A 17,985-nucleotide genomic window follows, 5' to 3' on the forward strand; every position below is an offset into this window, starting at 1 on the left:
TTTAACCATACAGTCACTAACATTTCAAATTCATTTAAAGAGTCAATGAATCCATCTAAGTATTGTTCCAGGTAAAGTCAGTTTAAAGTAAATTAAAGCTGCAAGCAGCGATAACGGGCCCTGTTGCATGTCGAGGTGTTATGTGAAAGCGGATATGTAGCAACCGTTGCATGCCAGCAACAAGGTGCGCTGCACCCATGGGTTATGTGAGCTTTGCAACACTCACACTCTCACAGAAACAGAGGGTGATACCTGTCATTAATTTCCAGAGCTTGCCATTATTTTGGCAGTAAAACTAATGGGAAGGAGGGATGCACCCTGAAAATTTTGAATGCAGCTCCAAATTATGACCAAATCACTGTATTGTCATTTTCACAGCTTCTCTTTCTGCTCTGCTTGGCTCAGCCACTGTTTCTCTATCTCTCTCCTGCATGCTTGCAGCCTCACTCCCTCTCCCTCGTGTGCACGCTCACTCCACAGGAGAAAAATGACCAAGTGGCTAAAAGTATTAACTGAATGTTCCAATCAGTGGTGATGAAGATCGACCAGAGGAGCAAATAGAGAGCTCAAGATGTGTACAAGTTTGTGTCATCATTTTTGTCAATGTTTTTATATCATTTATATCTCCTCTCAAGTATGAAAATGGTCTCCAGCAGCAAAGATTGTGGATCGTAGAGATGTTCTACTCCAGATGTGAAGTCTCAGAGAAAGTGCAGCCAGCTTTAGCCTGTGTGTTAGCTCAGTTGGACAGGTAATTGCCCTGGAGTCATGATATTGTTGGTTCAAATCTTCTGTGGATGTTTGAAGCTGCTGGTGTAAATCGCTGACTCAGGAGTAAAGAGGACTGTCATAGAGCTGGAAGGCTGTGGGTTTGATTCTTGGTGCATTTTTAAGTCCAGTCTCCAAAAGCAGAGATCAGGTCCTCTGAGAAGCACAAACAGGTATGTGTCTCAGTGGATTAGTGGAAAAGCCAACTGACTGTGAATCAGGAGTTCACAGGTTCAACTCTTACCATGGGTTCATCTATTTTAACAGTCTGAGTCCAAATATAGACTTCAGGAGACCTGGACAGGAGTTGGCCTTTCAAATCAAACCAATGTCTTTAAGTTTTCAAGATTGAGATGTGCAACACAAGATGTGAAAATGGTCCTCAGCAGCAAAGATTAACACTCATGGAGATGTGCAAGTCAAGATGTGAAAATGGTCTTCAGCAGCAAAGATTATCACTCATGGAGATGTGCAACTCAAGTATGAAAAAGGTCTTCAGCAGCAAAAATTGTCGATTTTAGAGATGTTCTACTCCAGTATGAAAATGGTCCCCAGCAGCAAAGATTGTGGATCGTAGAGATGTTCTACTCCAGATGTGAAGTCTCAGAGAAAGTGCAGCCAGCTTTAGGCTGTGTGTGAGCTCAGTTGGACAGGTAACTGCTCTGGAGTCATAAGGTTGTTGGTTCAAACCTTCTGTGGTTTTTTAAAGCTGCTGGTGTAAATCATTGACTCAGGAGTAAAGAGGACTGTCATAGAATTGTAAGGCTGTGGGTTTGATTCTTGGTGCATTTTTAAGTCCAGTCCCCAAAAGCAGAGATCAGATCCCCTGAGACACACAAACAGGTGTGTGTCTCAGTGGATTAGTGGAAAAGCCAACTGACTGTGAATCAGGAGTTCGCAGGTTCAACTCTTACCATGGATTCATCTATTTTAAAAGTCTGAGTCCAAATATAGACTTCAGGAGACCTGGACAGGAGTTGACCTTTCAAATCAAACCAATGTCTTTAAGTCTTCAAGATTTGAGTCCAAATAAAGAAGAAAAAGCCCCTCTGAGGCTCTGCTGCATGTCTGGATCTGTAGCCTAATGAGATAGTGGACTGACTCAGAGTCTGGAGGTTCCAAGTTCGACTCCCATCTTGGTCTCAGTGAATTTTAAAGCCACATCCTGAACAAAGAGGATAAATGCGCCAGGAGAAGAGATGGTAGCGTGAAAGGTATGGCGGTGGTGACACAGTGGACTGGACTAGACCAGTTCTGCAGGGGATGCTGGGGTTCAAACCCCACTGTGGCCGGTACCTGGATCAAGGCATGCCTGATGGAGAAGGGGGGACGCGGTGCGGCGCCCCCCTGGGGAGCCGTCAAAGATGTAAGTAGGGGGTTATGCAACAAAAACGTAGACACAGCAGGAGTTTTACAGGATGGAGTCTTTATTTGCATGCATGCATGCATGATCACTGAGCCCCTCATGGGGACTTCATCTCCTCCACTGTAGAAACAGAAAATACTTACCATGCTCTCCTCCAGGGTCAGGGTACCAAAACATCATTTATTTTGAAAGGGCATTTGAACGTACAGAAATCAAGAAAAAGGACAACTTCACTTGTTTTTCGATTCTGGACACAAACTGAAAAATGAGTGAAGTTGTCTGTTTTCTTGATTTCCGTACGTTCAAATACCCTTTCAAAATAAATGATACTTTGGTACCCTGACCCTCCAGGCCCTTCAGGTCCTCTGTGGCCTGCTCCCTCTGCTCATTCAGCGGGCTGCAAACAAAAACCACATGAACTTACATTCCACATAAATAAATATACGGATGAGTCCTTTACTCACATGAGTTTCTGCAGCTTGGTGTCCTTCTCCTGCTCTTCAGTCTTCAGTTTGTCCTAGTCTGACATCAGCGTCTCCTGCTCCAGCAGCAGACCCTGGTTCAGACTGAGAGGAGACGCTCGCTAAGCTCTGATTCGGCACTTTTTAACAGCAGAGTAACTGTCTGGAGTAATGTCAACAAACCACAGCAACATATATTCATTTTGTTCATCTGGTTTCTGGACATTTCTCCAAACAGTTATTTGGCTTCAAAAATGGTACAAGGCAGAACATTTCTGAAATGATAGAGCTTTACATCAGTGGGTCCCAACTTTTTTTCTTCAGGGTCTCTCTACTCTAAACACTCTAAAGCCTCCCAGGACAATCTCTGAGGAATTAAACATCATTTTTAATTGTTTTATTGACTAAATCCCAGCGTAACAGGCCTGCATAAATGAGTTTTTCATAGATATCTGCATATAAACTATCCATCATTACAACGGCATTTAGAGCCACCATAAGAATACCAAAATGAGAAGGTTCAGTCAATATTTAAGTAAAATTTCCAACATTTCTAATTTAACAAGTCATAAATTTACCAGAAAAAGAAAACTTTGTAAAACCTAATAAAATTACATTTAAAAAAAAGAAAAAGAAAACTAGAAATTTATGTCAACTAAAAGGTAGAATTTTTTTTCATTATAAAATCCAAAAGAGCTGTGGAAAAAGAAAATGACAAGAGAAGAAGCAGCTGCTGAGGAAATGATCCAAGAATGATCACATATCATTATTCCCCAGACTCTGAAGAGACATTTCTGTTCACTGTTTTCAGTTTGGATCCTTGTAAATTCACTAGTTTAGAATGTTCAATTCTGACATTACAAACTTTAAATTTTAAAGTAAAGAGTTCAGGTTCTTGAAAAAATATGACTTTATCATCTCAAAAATACACTTTTAAATGTCACCTTTTTCCAAGAAATGTACAGATCCTCTTTATTTTGTTTGACCTTTTAGAGGGCTCTAATATTTCCTCTTACATTACATTTTCAATCATGACTCTATAAATAAAAGTTCATTATAGGCGCCTGGGGTCCGGTAGGGAACCTTCACATGACAACAGGTGTGTAGACTTTTAGGGCCAGAATACAGTAAAGCCAGACTACAGTCGTATGCAGCTAAAAGTTCCTGACTCAGTAAAGAGGAGTAGTATGAGGATTTTACATCCATGAGGATCACACACAGTAGACAGTCATAATGACTGTCACTACTTTGGTTTGAAAAATCAATAATAAACAAACTTTAGGATCATTAAAACCAGCATAAAGTGGTTCAATGAGAACCAGTCAAATCTGTGGAAATATCCTAGATCTAAAAAACATCAAACATGAATAGGTTTGTTGATTTTTCTACTGCTTCATTCGTCTCTGTGGACTTGAAGTCAAAATTTTAGGCCCAGTTTAGAAAGTTTTAGACTAAATTCCAGATCCAGTTCAAGTCTTGTCACAAACAGTTATTAGTCTAAATGAGTAAAACTCAATGTGTGGCTTCATTGGGATGGTTTGTGGCTCTTTTATGTCTTCATTTCAAATATTTTTCCTGAGAAAACCTTAAAAAACTTTCACCGCAGGAATGATCCATATCAAGTAACATGAATCAGTTTGTTTCCCACTCTTATGCAGGAGGCTTTAATTGTCAACCTTTATTTTTTCTCTTAGTTTTTGTCATAACCCTTATTTCTACTTCTTCTCCCTTTTTCCCGTTTTTTGACACTTTTAGTCCATTTTTGCATCTTTTAGCCCATTTGTGCCACTTCTTCTTGCCAGTTTTGTAGTTTTTACCACTTTCATCCTGCTTTTTGCTATGTGCAATTCTTTCCCCTCTTTAGCAATTTTTTGGCCACTTTTCACCCAATATAAGCTGCCTTTTGATATTAAATGAGACTTTTTACATTTTTGTCACTCTTTGCAGCATTTTGCCCATTTAGTCACTTTTCACCAATAATTTACCACATTTTTGACACTTTTTGACTATTCAACTCAATTTTCACCATTTTTATACCACATTTTTGTCGCTTTTCACAATTTAAGTCACTTTTCACATAATTTTTTTAACCCATTTTGCCACTTTTTGCCCCTTTCAGTCACTTTTCATCATTATTTTACTACATTTTTGCCACTTTCTGACCATTTTTATCATCTGTAACAACTTTTTAAATGTCACTTCTCACCCATTTTTGCCACTTTACAACTTTTTTTTGCCATTTTATTCCAATTTTGCACCTTTTCACCATTTTTTGCTGCTTTTAGTCGTTTTAATCACTATTCCTTCATTTTTACCATATTTCTGCATCTTTTTGCCCATTTTAGTCACCATCCATTTTTTTAACCACTTTTTTCAGCTTTTTGTCATTTTAGTCACTTTTCACTATTTTATACCCATTTTTGCAGTTTTTTGACCATTTTAGTCACTGTTCATTAATTTTTACCATATTTTTGCCACTTTTTGCCCATTTTAGTCACTTGTTTTTGCAGCTTCTGACTATTTTTTACCATCCATAACTCCTTTTTTTGTATCACTTTCCTCCAGTTTTGCTACTTGTTACCTAGTTGTTGCCATTTAATGCCTATTTTTCACCTTTTCACTACTTAAGTTTCCGCTTTTTGGCCATTTTATCCACTTTTCACTATTTTTTGGCACATTTTTTGCTGCTTTCTGAGCATTTTTGTTATCTGTAACTCCTTTTTCCGACACTTTTCACCCAGTTTTTGCCATTTTATTCCAATTTTGAACCTTTATACCATTTTTTTCTGCTTTTTGACCATTTATGTCTCTTTTAATCCATTTTTGCCACTTTTCACCTCTTTAAATGTGGCTATTGCAAAGGTATTTTTTAACAATTTGGCTGTTTGGTTGAGCAGTTTTCAGTAACACTGGTCTAAATAATTAGCGTACTTATTTTACTGCAGACTTTGATTAAAATATCTCACGCCATGTGTTTCTTCTTATGTCTGTGCTCTCTAACGTCTTTAAAAATGTAGTTGGATTTAAAACAGTCAGACTTACTCTGTGAGCCCATCCAGCATCCTCTGCTCATCTTCGATCTGGTCTCTCAGTCAGCTCAGCTGTTTGTGGTGAGCCTCTCTATGGTTCTCCAGCTGCTCCTCCAGAGTTTTCTGTGCCACATAGACACAAAAACATTCAGCTATTTCACATTTCTGTAACAGAGATTCTCAGTGATGTGTTTCCTCATCACCTTTATGTCCTCATCCCCATCGTGTCTGCCGATCTCCTCCTTTTCCTTCTCCTCTCCTGTCATCTCGTGTCTTTTCTCTGATGAAAAACAAAGAGGAATATTCCATCAAGTTAACCTGTTTTTACTTGAGCTAAGATGTTTAAACGGTTAATATAAATGTGCAAACCGTGAGCCTGCAGCTTAGCGAGCTCCTCGGTCAGAGCGTCCTGGCTCTCCTCCAGCTGTCTCTTCTTCTGCTCCATGTTCTGCATGTAGTCCGTCAGAGACTTGGTCTTGGCCTGGTGCTGCAAAGACCACACAAAAATGTGCTGTTTGTTTGTGCTGCTCACTTCCTGCCAACGTTTATATGTTCCCATTTTTTAAATATCTATTTATTTTGTGGTTGACTGTCACTAGGAAGCAACCCCACTTCACCTGTCTACACAAACATTTGTGTGTCAGCCATGTTTGTCTGTTGACACCACCAGGAGGAAGGAAAGGTGTGCATGCATGTGTTTCATTGTCAGTCACACTGCCAACTACTGGCCTGGCAGGCATACTACAGCAGTTTCAGGCACATTAGTGGATCTGATTGAGATTTAAATACCAAACCTTACAAAAAAAAAAAAAAAAAGAAAGAAAAAGAAAAAGAAGAAGAAAAGGGATTCTGTTCTCAGAGGATATTTTTTTTGTAAAAATAGCTGTAGTGATAATCATGCTAAATGTGCTTCTTTTTGACCACAAAAATAAAAATGGCAGACTTCCTGTTTGTTTTACGGCATGGGTCTGAAAGGTTTTTTTGTAGAACTTAAAATGATGTATAAGCTCAAGAATTTTCAAAATCCTCAGCTAATCCTACTGGAGGGGCTGAATTTTCAAATTACTGTAGGGGCGTTACCAAGCCAAAAGGCCATGCCCACCAACAATCATCCTATTAATCATCTCATTTTGCTACTGAGTGTTTTTCTGCCAAGTTTCATGGCTTTACAACTTTTTTAAGCAGTAGATAATTCTACTTCCTGTTACATGGTGAATGAAAAATTGTCACCGCCACACCATTTTAGGTAAGGACTCTTGACCTTCAAATTTGAGTAATATCAACCTTGAGGAATGTGCCTGGGCTAATTTTAGCAGGATATGGCCATTCTTGTAATAAATGGAAATTTTTAGTAAGCACCAGCCACTTTTATCACACGATGAAGCATTTCAATTTAAGGGGCCGCCATGGCCACGCCTTTTGACTGATGAGAAAATCCTGAATAACTTTTGACCTAAGACATTTCTTCTTGCTCTACACCAAAGATCAAGTAGTTTGGATGAACGCCCTCAGAGGAGTTCGTTCAAATACAACCCCTAAAATATGGCTTGTTTTACAAAAAAATTCAAAATGGCCGACTTTCTGTTTGACTTATGATATGGGTCCAAAGGGATTTTTTTGACCCCTGGAAAAGGTCAAAAACAGCCCCTTTTTTGCATATTTATTCAAAATGGCAGATTTCCTGTTGGAGATAGAGTGTAAGCCCAAGAGGCTTTTTTTAGATCTCCCCAAGCCGTGACACAAAATTTCACAAAATGTCATGAATCTATGAAAACTGTTAGGGGGCGCTAGTTTTGCAATTCTGAATTTTCTTGTTGGAGACCTAAAAAATATCAAAATTTTCACAAGACCGGATGTATGTGCAAAGTTTCCAGCAAATTCATAAATGTTAAGGGCCTCAAAAGTCCATGTAATGACAGCAAATAATAAGTAAGTAAAATAATCCTAGCAAATACAATTAAAGCTGCAAGCAGTGATAACAGGCCCTCGCAACCCGTTGCACGTTGGGATGTGTCGCGACCGCGTTTGTTTAACAACCGTTGGGTGCCAACAAGGCGTGCTGCACCCACAGGGTATATTGGCGCTGCAACACTCGCACTTTCACAGAAACGGAAGGTGATACCCCTCGTTAATTTCCAGAGCTTGCCATTATTTTGGCAGTAAAACTAATGGGTAGGAGGCATGAACTCTGAAAATTTTGAATGCAGCTCCAAAATATGAATAAATCACTGGATTGTCAACTTCACAGCTCCCCTTTCTGCTCTGCTTGGCTCAGCCAATGTTTCTCTATCTCTCTCTGTTGCATGCTTGCAGCCTCACTCCCTCTTCCTCCACAGGAGAAAAATGAGAGCATGGCTTAAAGCATTAACTGATTGTCTTCTGAATGTTCCAATCATTGGTGATGAACATAGAGCAGAGGAAAAAATACAGATATACAGATGTGTACAAGTTTGTTTCATTATTTTCTCCAATGCTTTGATATCTCCTCTCAGTTTGTTATTTTCCCTTGGATATATAGACAGATAGAAACTTTGTAATGTGTTGTTTGCTGTTTGGACTATGTCCTAAATAGTGTTGCAGTATTTTGTATTATCACAAGATGGCAGAAAACAGACCCTTTTTTGTATATTTATTCAAAATGGCGGATTTCCTGTTGGAGATAGAGTGTGGGCCCAAGAGGCTTTTTTGTAGATCTCCCCAAGCCGCACGTGCACACAAAATGTCATGAATTTACAACAAAGTCAAAGGAGGGGGCTTTAACTTTGAAAACTGTTAGAGGGCGCTATTTTTGTAATTCTGAATGATCGCACAGGAAACCCAAAAAATGTCAAATTTTCGCGAGACCAGATGTACGTGCAAAGTTCCCCGAAAATTCAGAAATGTTAAGGGCCTCAAAAGTCCATGCAATGACGGCAAATAATAAGATAATCCTAGCGAATACAATTAGGTCCTCGCACCACTCGGTGCTCGGGCCCTAAAAAGTAACATCCAAAGACTGGGCTGCTCACAACACTGTCCAGCAGGTGGTGGTAGCCAAGTTAAAGCAACACTCAGACAGAGGGAGCAGAAGAAGGAGAAAATTTTACAGTCTGAGCTGTCTGAGCATGTGATTGACCAAAGTTTTCCTTTGGTCAATCACACACTGTAAACATAAGCACAGACAACACAAAATTTCTGTGATTTCAACTTTTCTGCTCTGTTAATGTTTGGAAATTATAAGGTAAGGTCTAGGTATTAGAGGGCATATTTGCTCTGATTTTAAGAAGTCTGCAGCTTTCTTTGTAATATTGTGCAATCCTAAAAAACATTTATCTTTGCACACATGTAGGCAGAGCATGACAAACTTTTACCGTACAAGTAGCTCAATCAGGAGAGACTTTAACAATAATTTATTTTACAAAGTAAATGAAAGAGAATTATGCAAAGTCCTTGGCGATTAGACTCCACTGTGATGATTTCATGTATTTGAAGGGGTAGTGAAGCAGGAATAGGACACCCCCTATGAAGTCTAGACCTTGGTGGTGTAAACCCTATGCTTGAGCATGGTGTTTGTTGTGGACAGTCCATGACTAGCACAGAAGTCCAACAACAAAACATCTCTCAGATTCAGATCGGGTAGGCTGTTCCTCCCATTCACCCTCCTCAAGGTTTCTCCATCATTGCCCAATGGCCATGAGAGTGTTGAAGCCCCCAGGAGTGCTATGGAGTCCCCAGATGGGACCCCCTCCAGGACCCCCACCTAGATACTCTAAGAAGCCCACATATTCCAACTGTTGTTCAGTGCATAAGCACAAACAACAGTCAGAGTATTTCCTAGTCACTGTCAGTGGCAGAGAGACCGCCCTCTCATTCACAGGGGAGTACCTCAAAATAGTCATGATCAGTTGGGGGTTTGTGAGTATCCCTACACCTGCTCAACATCATTCACCTGAGGCACCTTGGCTCTCTCTGGCCACTCATGGTGCAAAAGTGTCTAATGCCCAAAAGAATTCTGGGAAAAGTCTGCAGATTAAGAGATGATTGTCAAATAATGTAAGTATGACAAAAAAAATACTTAGAATGACTGAGTACTCTTAACTCAAAGCTTAAAATATGTAAGAGTTTAAATAGCTATTGTAGATTTTTAAGTTAACTCATCTCAGTGTTTTTAACAACCTACTGTTTGCTCTTACAGTGTTGTATGAAATGGGTATCACCTTCACTCTTCACTGAATTTATCAAGTGTTTATAACAAAATATCTTAAGTTAGTTAAACTCGAGTGCTAGCGTACAGCACTAAAGAAGCTTTTGCAGCTGTTTACTTTAATGAGGTAAAAATGTATTTTGCTTAAGAAGAGAGCAGGTTAGGACTTTACTTTGTTATATTATGAATACAGTTCTAACATAAATCCACTATGAGCTCAGCACTAAGCAACATTTAGCAAAGTTACAGCAGCAAGGGAAAACTTCTCTATAACAGACACAAACCTTGACCAGACTCAAGGTGAAAAGCCATCTACTGAAGCTGTGCTGAGGTTTTAAAAGGAATGGAGGGAAAAGCAGAAAGAGGGGAAAGGGGGTAAAGAAAAGAAAAACAAGGAGGTTCAGGGAGAAAGAAATGGGAGATGAAGAGAGAGGGAACAAGCAGCACATTTCTAACACATTTAAAACTTAAATTATTTGTACTCAAGTGTCAAAATTTGGATCAGAGATGGCCAGAAACACTTCTTAATAGGTTTTTCTGCTGGTCTAAGATTAAGTTACCCTTTTAATTCTTTCAATAACTGCCACCATGGAAATGTCAGAAAAAACAAGTTACAATACACTGCAGGTTTCTACTTACTTAGTTTCATATTGTAAGTGTTTTAAGTGATTTGTATTGGTATTCTGATTATTATATGTTTGTTCTTAAAGCTTGTTTAATGTGCTATAATCTCGATGGTACTGGAAGTAAGAATTGTCTTTTTAAGAACAAATAGGTTTGAGTTTACATACACATTAAAGCAGGGATAATGCTAATTATTTTCACTTTCATTTTTGGATTTGAAGTTACAATGATTTATAAGTTCCAAACACATAGCTTCAGCTAGCTTTGCACACAAACAGCAATCCCCTTCAGGGGGAAACTTTAAACTTTTGACAGACAGTTGAGTTCAGTCACTGCTTTTATTTTTAACCCAGTCTACACACGCATCTCATGTGGAAATTCCCACCTTTGTAACACAATTTACAGAACAGAGAAAAAACATATTTTACAGACAATACACGTGAGAAAAAGTCCTCACTCTTATATCTAACAGTGTAGCAGCCATATGTCTTCCTGAAGAGGCAGACAACAATGAAACTTTGAGCAAATTAAAGATATTAAGTGTCCTATCAGCCATGTGTAAAATAAGTGAATTATTATTCATGCACCTTCTGGCTCCTTTCTCATTAACACCAGACATCATTATTCTTCGCTAACAGAGGATTCACATCCAGATGATTAAAGTTTGATTTTTTTTAAAATGATACATATCTTATTGAGTTGAATAAAAGGCTGGGATGGGTTTGTGTTGAATAGCATGAAAAAAAGACACAGCAGACTGAAAAAAGGAAATCACACACTTTTTTATTGGAAAGCGTCAGAGTGCACGTACCCGTCACAATAAAGAATGCAAAGTAGTTCACATAATGAAGTTTGATCTGCTGCAGTGAAGCGAAGCCTGTCCACTTTTTTAATCTAGCACACAATAATTTAATGTATTAATCCAAAATCATATTTCCTCAGAGTTATATTCATACACAGGGCTGAGCTGGACATGTCTTTTTACCTGCAGATTAAAATGACACTGATATCGCCAGGCGAGAGATTATGAGTTTTCTGAATGAAACAGGAGGAAAATCCTATCTGCTCTGTGCAGGAGACACAATTAGTTTTTTAAGTAGCACTTGGAAAAGCGCATCGATGCACAGGTGGATAAGGCTAATGCACCTTTTGAATGTAAAGGTAAGGCATTTCAATTACAATTTTAAGGTTCATGTTTCTATAAATCCATTCTGACTTTATTGTTAGGAGAAACTGCAGCATGAAGCCGACTTCTGAGTAATTTATGCACATGTATGGTTTGTTCACTGAGCCTCACCTACAGCAGACACATTTTATGGATCATTTACAGCACTAAAATAAGTTTAACATCTCAAGATTTCAAACTACAGCTTGACTTCTTCTTTAGGATATTGCACAAGTGTAACAAAAGAAGGGTTTCCTGGTTTCAAGCTTGACTATAGGTGGGTTTCCGTTGCTGGAATCAGAAATGGGCTTCACTCTAAACACTGTGAACATGGAGGATCTGGGTTATTGCTTATCTGGAGAAACAGTGGCTTTTTACATTGAAGAGCTGCATTTACAGCAAGAGGTGCAATAGGCAAAACAAGGCGGAAACTGAGTTCAGACCAAATGTGAAGCAAACTTATAGTGGCGTCAATACAAAAACAAAAAGGGATGTTCAACTCAAAGGAGAGTCATCTTTGAGTTGAAGTTTTTCCAAAGTGAACATAAAATTTATGTATGTAGTTTATGTAGCCTTTCAGCACTGCATCAGCAATAAATACACCAAACTATAATTATAACACAAGCCTTTTAAAGTTGTTTGCTTGTCCTTTTGCTGAGAAACCTGAGAAAAAATGTGAATTCAGACTTTTCAAAAATCTGTATCATGATGTAGTCATGTCAGCATCCTTTCAGTCTGTTTACTCACATTAAATCACAGCTAGATCTAATTATTTTGGGCTCATAGCACTGTAGCAAGACAGATTTCAGCCAGCTTTAGTGTGACTTGTTAAATACAGTGAATCTGTCCCCCAATATAGAGACAGACGGACTGGAGCTCCTCAGCTAAAACAGAACGCCTTTAGTTGGTGTCCATCAGAAATCCTGTTTATCCTAGCTAACAGGTCATCACAGACCTAGCAGCAACCTCCAGTGTTGCTAAATGAAGCCAATGTGGAAGTACAGCAACCTGCAATTCCTCAAGTGTCCACTTGAAGCTACACACCCATTCAGAGATACTGTGTTGACAGCAAAAATAAAAATGTTTCACACCTGGATTAAGAAATAAGACTGGTCTCAATGGCTCACGTTTAGTGCAGTGTTTCACAGTTTTCTGCAACAGAACTGTCCTGAAGCTCTGCTGTTATTAAGCCTTCAGACATTGATATTGATGCTGTAATAGCATGGTATTATGTATCCTTGTCAGTGAATTTAAATTGTGCCCAAATGGTCTATGATCCAAGCACAGTTCCCAAAGAAGTGGCAGAAATGAACCAAGTTTTGTGTGAAGTTGTTGATCCATGTATGGCATGAAAAGGCCCAAACTTTGCGTCACTTTTGGTCTGAAAACATCTGAAGTCCAATGACGGTGTAAACACAAGAACATCATATTAACAGGTTATTTCTGAAGCACACATGAGCTGTAACAACTAGGTCAACTTTGGGATTACAGCAACACAGGGGAGGATGGGTCTGTATATTACCAACACGAGGAATTATCGGCACATATGATGGCTAAAAGTCAAGACACCTTAACCTTGAACATTTACAGATAATGATCATTTTTAGCATCTTATTCACAGACCTATAGGAAATACAGAAGTGCAGTCGTTTTTTTGTTATTGCTATGCTATTGACACTTGGCAGGATAAAGCAAAATGAAATCCTACTGTAAACATGGAACAAGTCAGAGTTACAGTATCATGAGTTTCAAATATCAACAATAAAATTCTGAAATATGGAGGCTGGATGTGATTTGAAAGCATCAAAAGGTAACAGGCATGGAACCAAACTTTCACACAGGACAGGTAATCCTGTTTTAAGACATTTCAATCACCTTGCAGCCTGCAGGCTGCACAGGTAATCTGGCAGGCATCCATATGATATGTTTGATGTAGTAATTAAAAGGATAAGAACATTTCACAGAACAGCGTTATCGCTTCCAAACTCCACCCTGAAAACGGTGGATAACGGTAAGACACTTAATCCAGGAACTAGAACAACCTGCAGGTCACTTAATCAGGCCACAACATAATATATACATCACTTATTTATAACTTATTCTACAAGCTCTGCAGGCCTTTTTGTTTTATTGTATTAACTTTACATAAACTATTGAGTGTATCTACATGCAACCATTCAGCAGTAACTTAACAACAGTGATGTGAGCAGCAGCCTGTGACTGTGAAGTCAAATATATACTTTACAACAAAACAGAAAAAGGATCAGCATAGCTATGTCACAATTCACAATTCATGCTAAATAATTTAGGAATCTGAATACAGAGGAGCAGCTCTATGGCCTCACACTTGTAAATGCTGGAAACATGGCGGTCACTTTAAGGATGGATAAAGGGTTTCAAACCTAGGCTTTATTTTCGCTAATTTCTGGTTTTAATGACTAATAGGGTTGTTCTGATTCCGATACCAGAATTGGAAATACGTCTGATACTGCTTAAAATGCAGGTATTGGTATCAGCGAGCACATGAATCACGATTGTTTCTTACTAACCTTGCAGCCAGTTGCAGGATGTTCTACAATCATGTCATGCTGCCCAGATAGAGCATAATGTCGAGAAAAAAAGAGAGAGAGCCTGTGATGCAGCTCCTGTATTACTGTTATTTTAATATTTAGCAGTAAAACTCAATAATCAGCAGAAAAAACAACAGTAGGGTCTCAGAGATGCTGTGCATTATGATTCTATTTGAGTCGGATCAGTACTCGGTATCGGCCGGTACCCAACACCTTGGTATCGGAATCATATGGGGAAGGAAAAAATAGTACTGGAACATCCCAACTAATAGGTACAAAAAGTTTGGGATTGCTGAAGGAAACTTTCTCAGACAGCAGCTGTAAAATGACACTAATGTAGTCTTTGGAGGCAAACAAACAATTAATGTATAAATTGATTGATTTAAATTGATTGATCATACTCAAGAATCCACTAAACTCTGTCAAGAGTAGCATTCATTTTTGTTTTCAGAACAAAGGAGTTGCTGGTCTACCCCTGCCTTTATCAGTTTGTTTTTTAGGTCTTGTTGTGTTGACATTATCACATTTGATCAGATTATACCATTGTAAAACATCAAAACCACATCAAGGTTACAAAAACATAAACAAACTGATCAATTAAGGCAGCTATAGACCAGCAACTCCTGCGAGGTAGTCCTATCATTATTCTTCATGTCTCTATTAGCCTCTATTATGTGTTTTTATGGTATGTAATTCCACAAATATTGTTTAAATGGAGCATTACAATTTTCAAATATGAAAGTTGCACAACAGCAAAAACAAACTAGCTTTTGAAGACAACTGCAGACAATGAACTCCTGCAGTCCAAGAGTTGATCAGATTGTTATTCTACATGTATGAAAAATTACAGGAAGGATCCCTACAGAGATGAAGACACTATTTTTAACCTTGATAGAACTGTTGCATCCCTGTCTTTACAACTTTGCAATAATCACAAAAACATTAAGCCAACAACAATGGTAGGACAACAAAGGAGTTGTTGGCACCCGCTTCCTCTATTTGTGAGTGTTTCTGTATTGTTATGTGTTACAAAAATATTATTTAGATGAAATCTTCCAATTTTTAAACATCATAGTAGCACAACAGAAAAAGCTAACTTTTTAAGGTGGCAGTAGACAAACAACTCCTGATTCAAATCCTTAATCTAAATGTCTGATATAATGCAGAATCCCTACAGATTTAAGTTATGGAGGAGTTTTTTCACCCAGAAACAGCTGTTACATCGCTTTCCTCAAAGACAGCATCCATTGAAAAGACAGTAATTTAACTCACAAAAATGAGGGAGCTGCTGCTCTACAACTGTCTAGTAGTGATATACAGACATATTCAATTTAGAGCAAAATTACTAACCCCAGAGCTACAAAGTTACACAAACAGATAAATCAACTACCATAACTGTAGACCAGCATCCTCTCTCTTTAAAGTACAATTAGAGTGGTTTTAAAAGAGTCTGTTTTTATTAAAGAGAAGAAAAGTCTTTTCCCCTTTAATAAAAACAAAAGTGTAGAGATCCTTTCTGTAATATTGTTCTACTGACACTTTTTAAATTTGACAATTTTCCCGTAAGGCTCATTTATGCTCCCATCTCATCTGAAATTTGATCTGTGCGTTTTAAACGATACAGTCAGTGCCCACATACTCGCTCATGTCTGTTATGTTGGGTGGATGTTAAAAATGTATCCCCTAGAGGTCACTTACTCACAAACCTCTATAACTCCTTTGTTTCATCCATCCTACACCCAGCTGTTCTGTTGCAATGTAGAGCATAGACGAGCCTTGAACAACTTGCTTCACTGCTGCAGACTGGAACATTCTACTGGAGAAATACCAAACTTTTTGTACCTTTTTATCAATTAGACCACAAAATATAAAAAATGGAGCCTTAAATAAGCTTTGATCATACAATGTTAAACCTACAAATAAAGTAACTAATAGTTATAATGCACAATCACAAAAAGTAGCAGCCTGATGTCAACGAGAAAAATATCACAACTAAAATTACTGCCGGGGTAAACGAGCATGCATGTGAGGCCACAGAGAGTTTTTCAGCGCTTCTCCTGCTCTATTGTGTGTGTTTTCTGTGTGTCAGTGGTATCACTTCTCCTGCAGCAGGGCGGGGATGTTGATGTTCCAGCCGATGGCCTGTCGGTCAAAGCCGCAGGTGAAAAGGTTGCACGACTGATTCTCTTCATTCCACGCTGTACAACACACCATGCGCCTGTGACCCTGCGCCCAAACATTTATATCGTTAGTTTTGACGAAGATGATTGACTGAGAAAACCATCGCCGTAAAGAACAGGTCATAGCCTTTTTAAAGCTGTGAATACAACATTATAGCCAAGTTTTTAAGAGCAGAATGCAGCTGGAACGCAAGTGGAAAAAGTAGTAGTAGAAAATATAGTAATGGTATGCTATTTTTGGTTATAAAATCAGAAATATAAAACTAAATGTGTTAAGTAAGTACAGATGATTAGTTTACTTATTTTCTTACCATTCTATTGCTGCGTGGAAGTCTGGCCAGTCTCACTCCGCTCATGTCAAACAGTCGGACTTGTCGATTGTCGTGTGGCAGAGCAATGATCCTTTGGTTTGCAGAAACACTTATTCTGAAAGATCAGATCCAAGGTTAGGTTATACTGAGATTATATTAATACTCATATACATTGTACTGACAGATTACACATATATTAATTATTTACACCCTTCACAATAGTCTTCCCTCTTTGTTATACATTTATATAGCTATATAATTACTAGTATACAAATGGGATGAGCATTTGTATCAGGAAATGTGACAATATTATTGTCATTACTACTGTAACCTATTGTCATTACTACTGTAACCTTCTAGTCCTGTTTACTGTATTTTAAAAGTAAACGCATATATATTATGTCTTAATTAGGGCTATTGAAGTTCAAATTTTTAATTTCAAATTTTGTAATGAATCCCATTTTTAATTGGATGTAATAGTTTCCCAATTTGAGAAACAAAATCATGCAAAGAGATTATATGTTGATTTTTTTATTATCTTGACTTTTAGATTTATTATTCAACTGAGTGCTGCACTGATACATCACTGTGGCCTGAAACCATGACTTGGAGATTGGAGATTGCTTTAAAGTCATTATTCCGTGAAATACAGTGTTTAATGTTGTTTTACATTACGAAATATGCAGAAGTGCATGTACAAAATGACTCACTGAAGTCCAGTGATCCCCTTTCTCTAAGTAATCATGCTAAGGTTTTCAATAACGTAGGGCTGCTCAATTATGCCAAAAATCATAATCACCATTATTTTGACTGGTAATGAGATTAGGATTACTTAAAACGATTTCTTGTTGATTTCACATCTGCATTAACTGAACACTTTTAACTCTTTGAAAAATAAGCAAAAGAGGGAAACAAATGAGTGTAAAAGCATAAATATATACTTATTTATAATAAAAATAAAGAAACAAAAAAAAAAAAATCATAGCCAAAATATATACAAAAAAAATGCTGCATGCCAAAACCTATGGACAAAAATAACATTTCACAAGACATGCAGCACAGTAATTGTTTAATCATATATCCTTGTTTTTATAACAGTGAGAAGCCAAAAGCGTGATTCAAATTGAAACAAGATTAACTGCCCAGCCCTAAATTGAACCAAAGAGATATTTTTTTTAAAGAAACAGTTTTTTTTATGTTTTTACTCTGTAATTTATACAAAATTTAGCTGAAGGTACTAAACTTTCTGTCGGATAAAAACCCGCTTTTATTTTAAAAGACAGATCAAACACTGTTTCATACATCCATTGCATGGGATATATTTCACA

The 17,985-nt window shown here is 37.9% G+C and overlaps 2 protein-coding genes across 6 annotated transcripts in view; both read right to left on the reverse strand.

The window, feature by feature from the left end:
* Positions 1–2,476: 2,476 nt before the first annotated feature.
* Positions 2,477–6,254, reverse strand: LOC121527733 (kinesin heavy chain-like). The gene is made up of 5 exons (XM_041814763.1): positions 5,994–6,254; positions 5,828–5,904; positions 5,638–5,747; positions 2,599–2,700; positions 2,477–2,531 (listed from the first exon to the last, which is right to left on the reverse strand). The coding sequence occupies exons 1-3, from the start codon at positions 6,181–6,183 to the stop codon at positions 5,688–5,690; spliced, it is 327 nt and encodes a 108-aa protein (XP_041670697.1). The 5' UTR covers positions 6,184–6,254; the 3' UTR covers positions 2,477–2,531; positions 2,599–2,700; positions 5,638–5,687.
* A 4,944-nt stretch (positions 6,255–11,198) lies between these two features.
* Positions 11,199–17,985, reverse strand: part of LOC121526987 (WD repeat-containing protein 37-like) — a 39,695-nt gene continuing 32,908 nt past the window's right edge. For all 5 annotated transcript variants that reach the window (XM_041813608.1, XM_041813603.1, XM_041813605.1 and 2 more), the window contains 2 exons: positions 16,658–16,772; positions 11,199–16,392 (listed from right to left, as the gene is read on the reverse strand). In XM_041813608.1, coding sequence (XP_041669542.1) covers positions 16,261–16,392; positions 16,658–16,772 — 247 coding nt within the window. In that variant the 3' untranslated portion in view covers positions 11,199–16,260. The remainder of the gene's footprint in view (positions 16,393–16,657; positions 16,773–17,985) is intronic.

This window comes from Cheilinus undulatus, linkage group 19 (genome assembly GCF_018320785.1).
Source record: "Cheilinus undulatus linkage group 19, ASM1832078v1, whole genome shotgun sequence".
Lineage (NCBI taxonomy): Eukaryota > Metazoa > Chordata > Actinopteri > Labriformes > Labridae > Cheilinus > Cheilinus undulatus.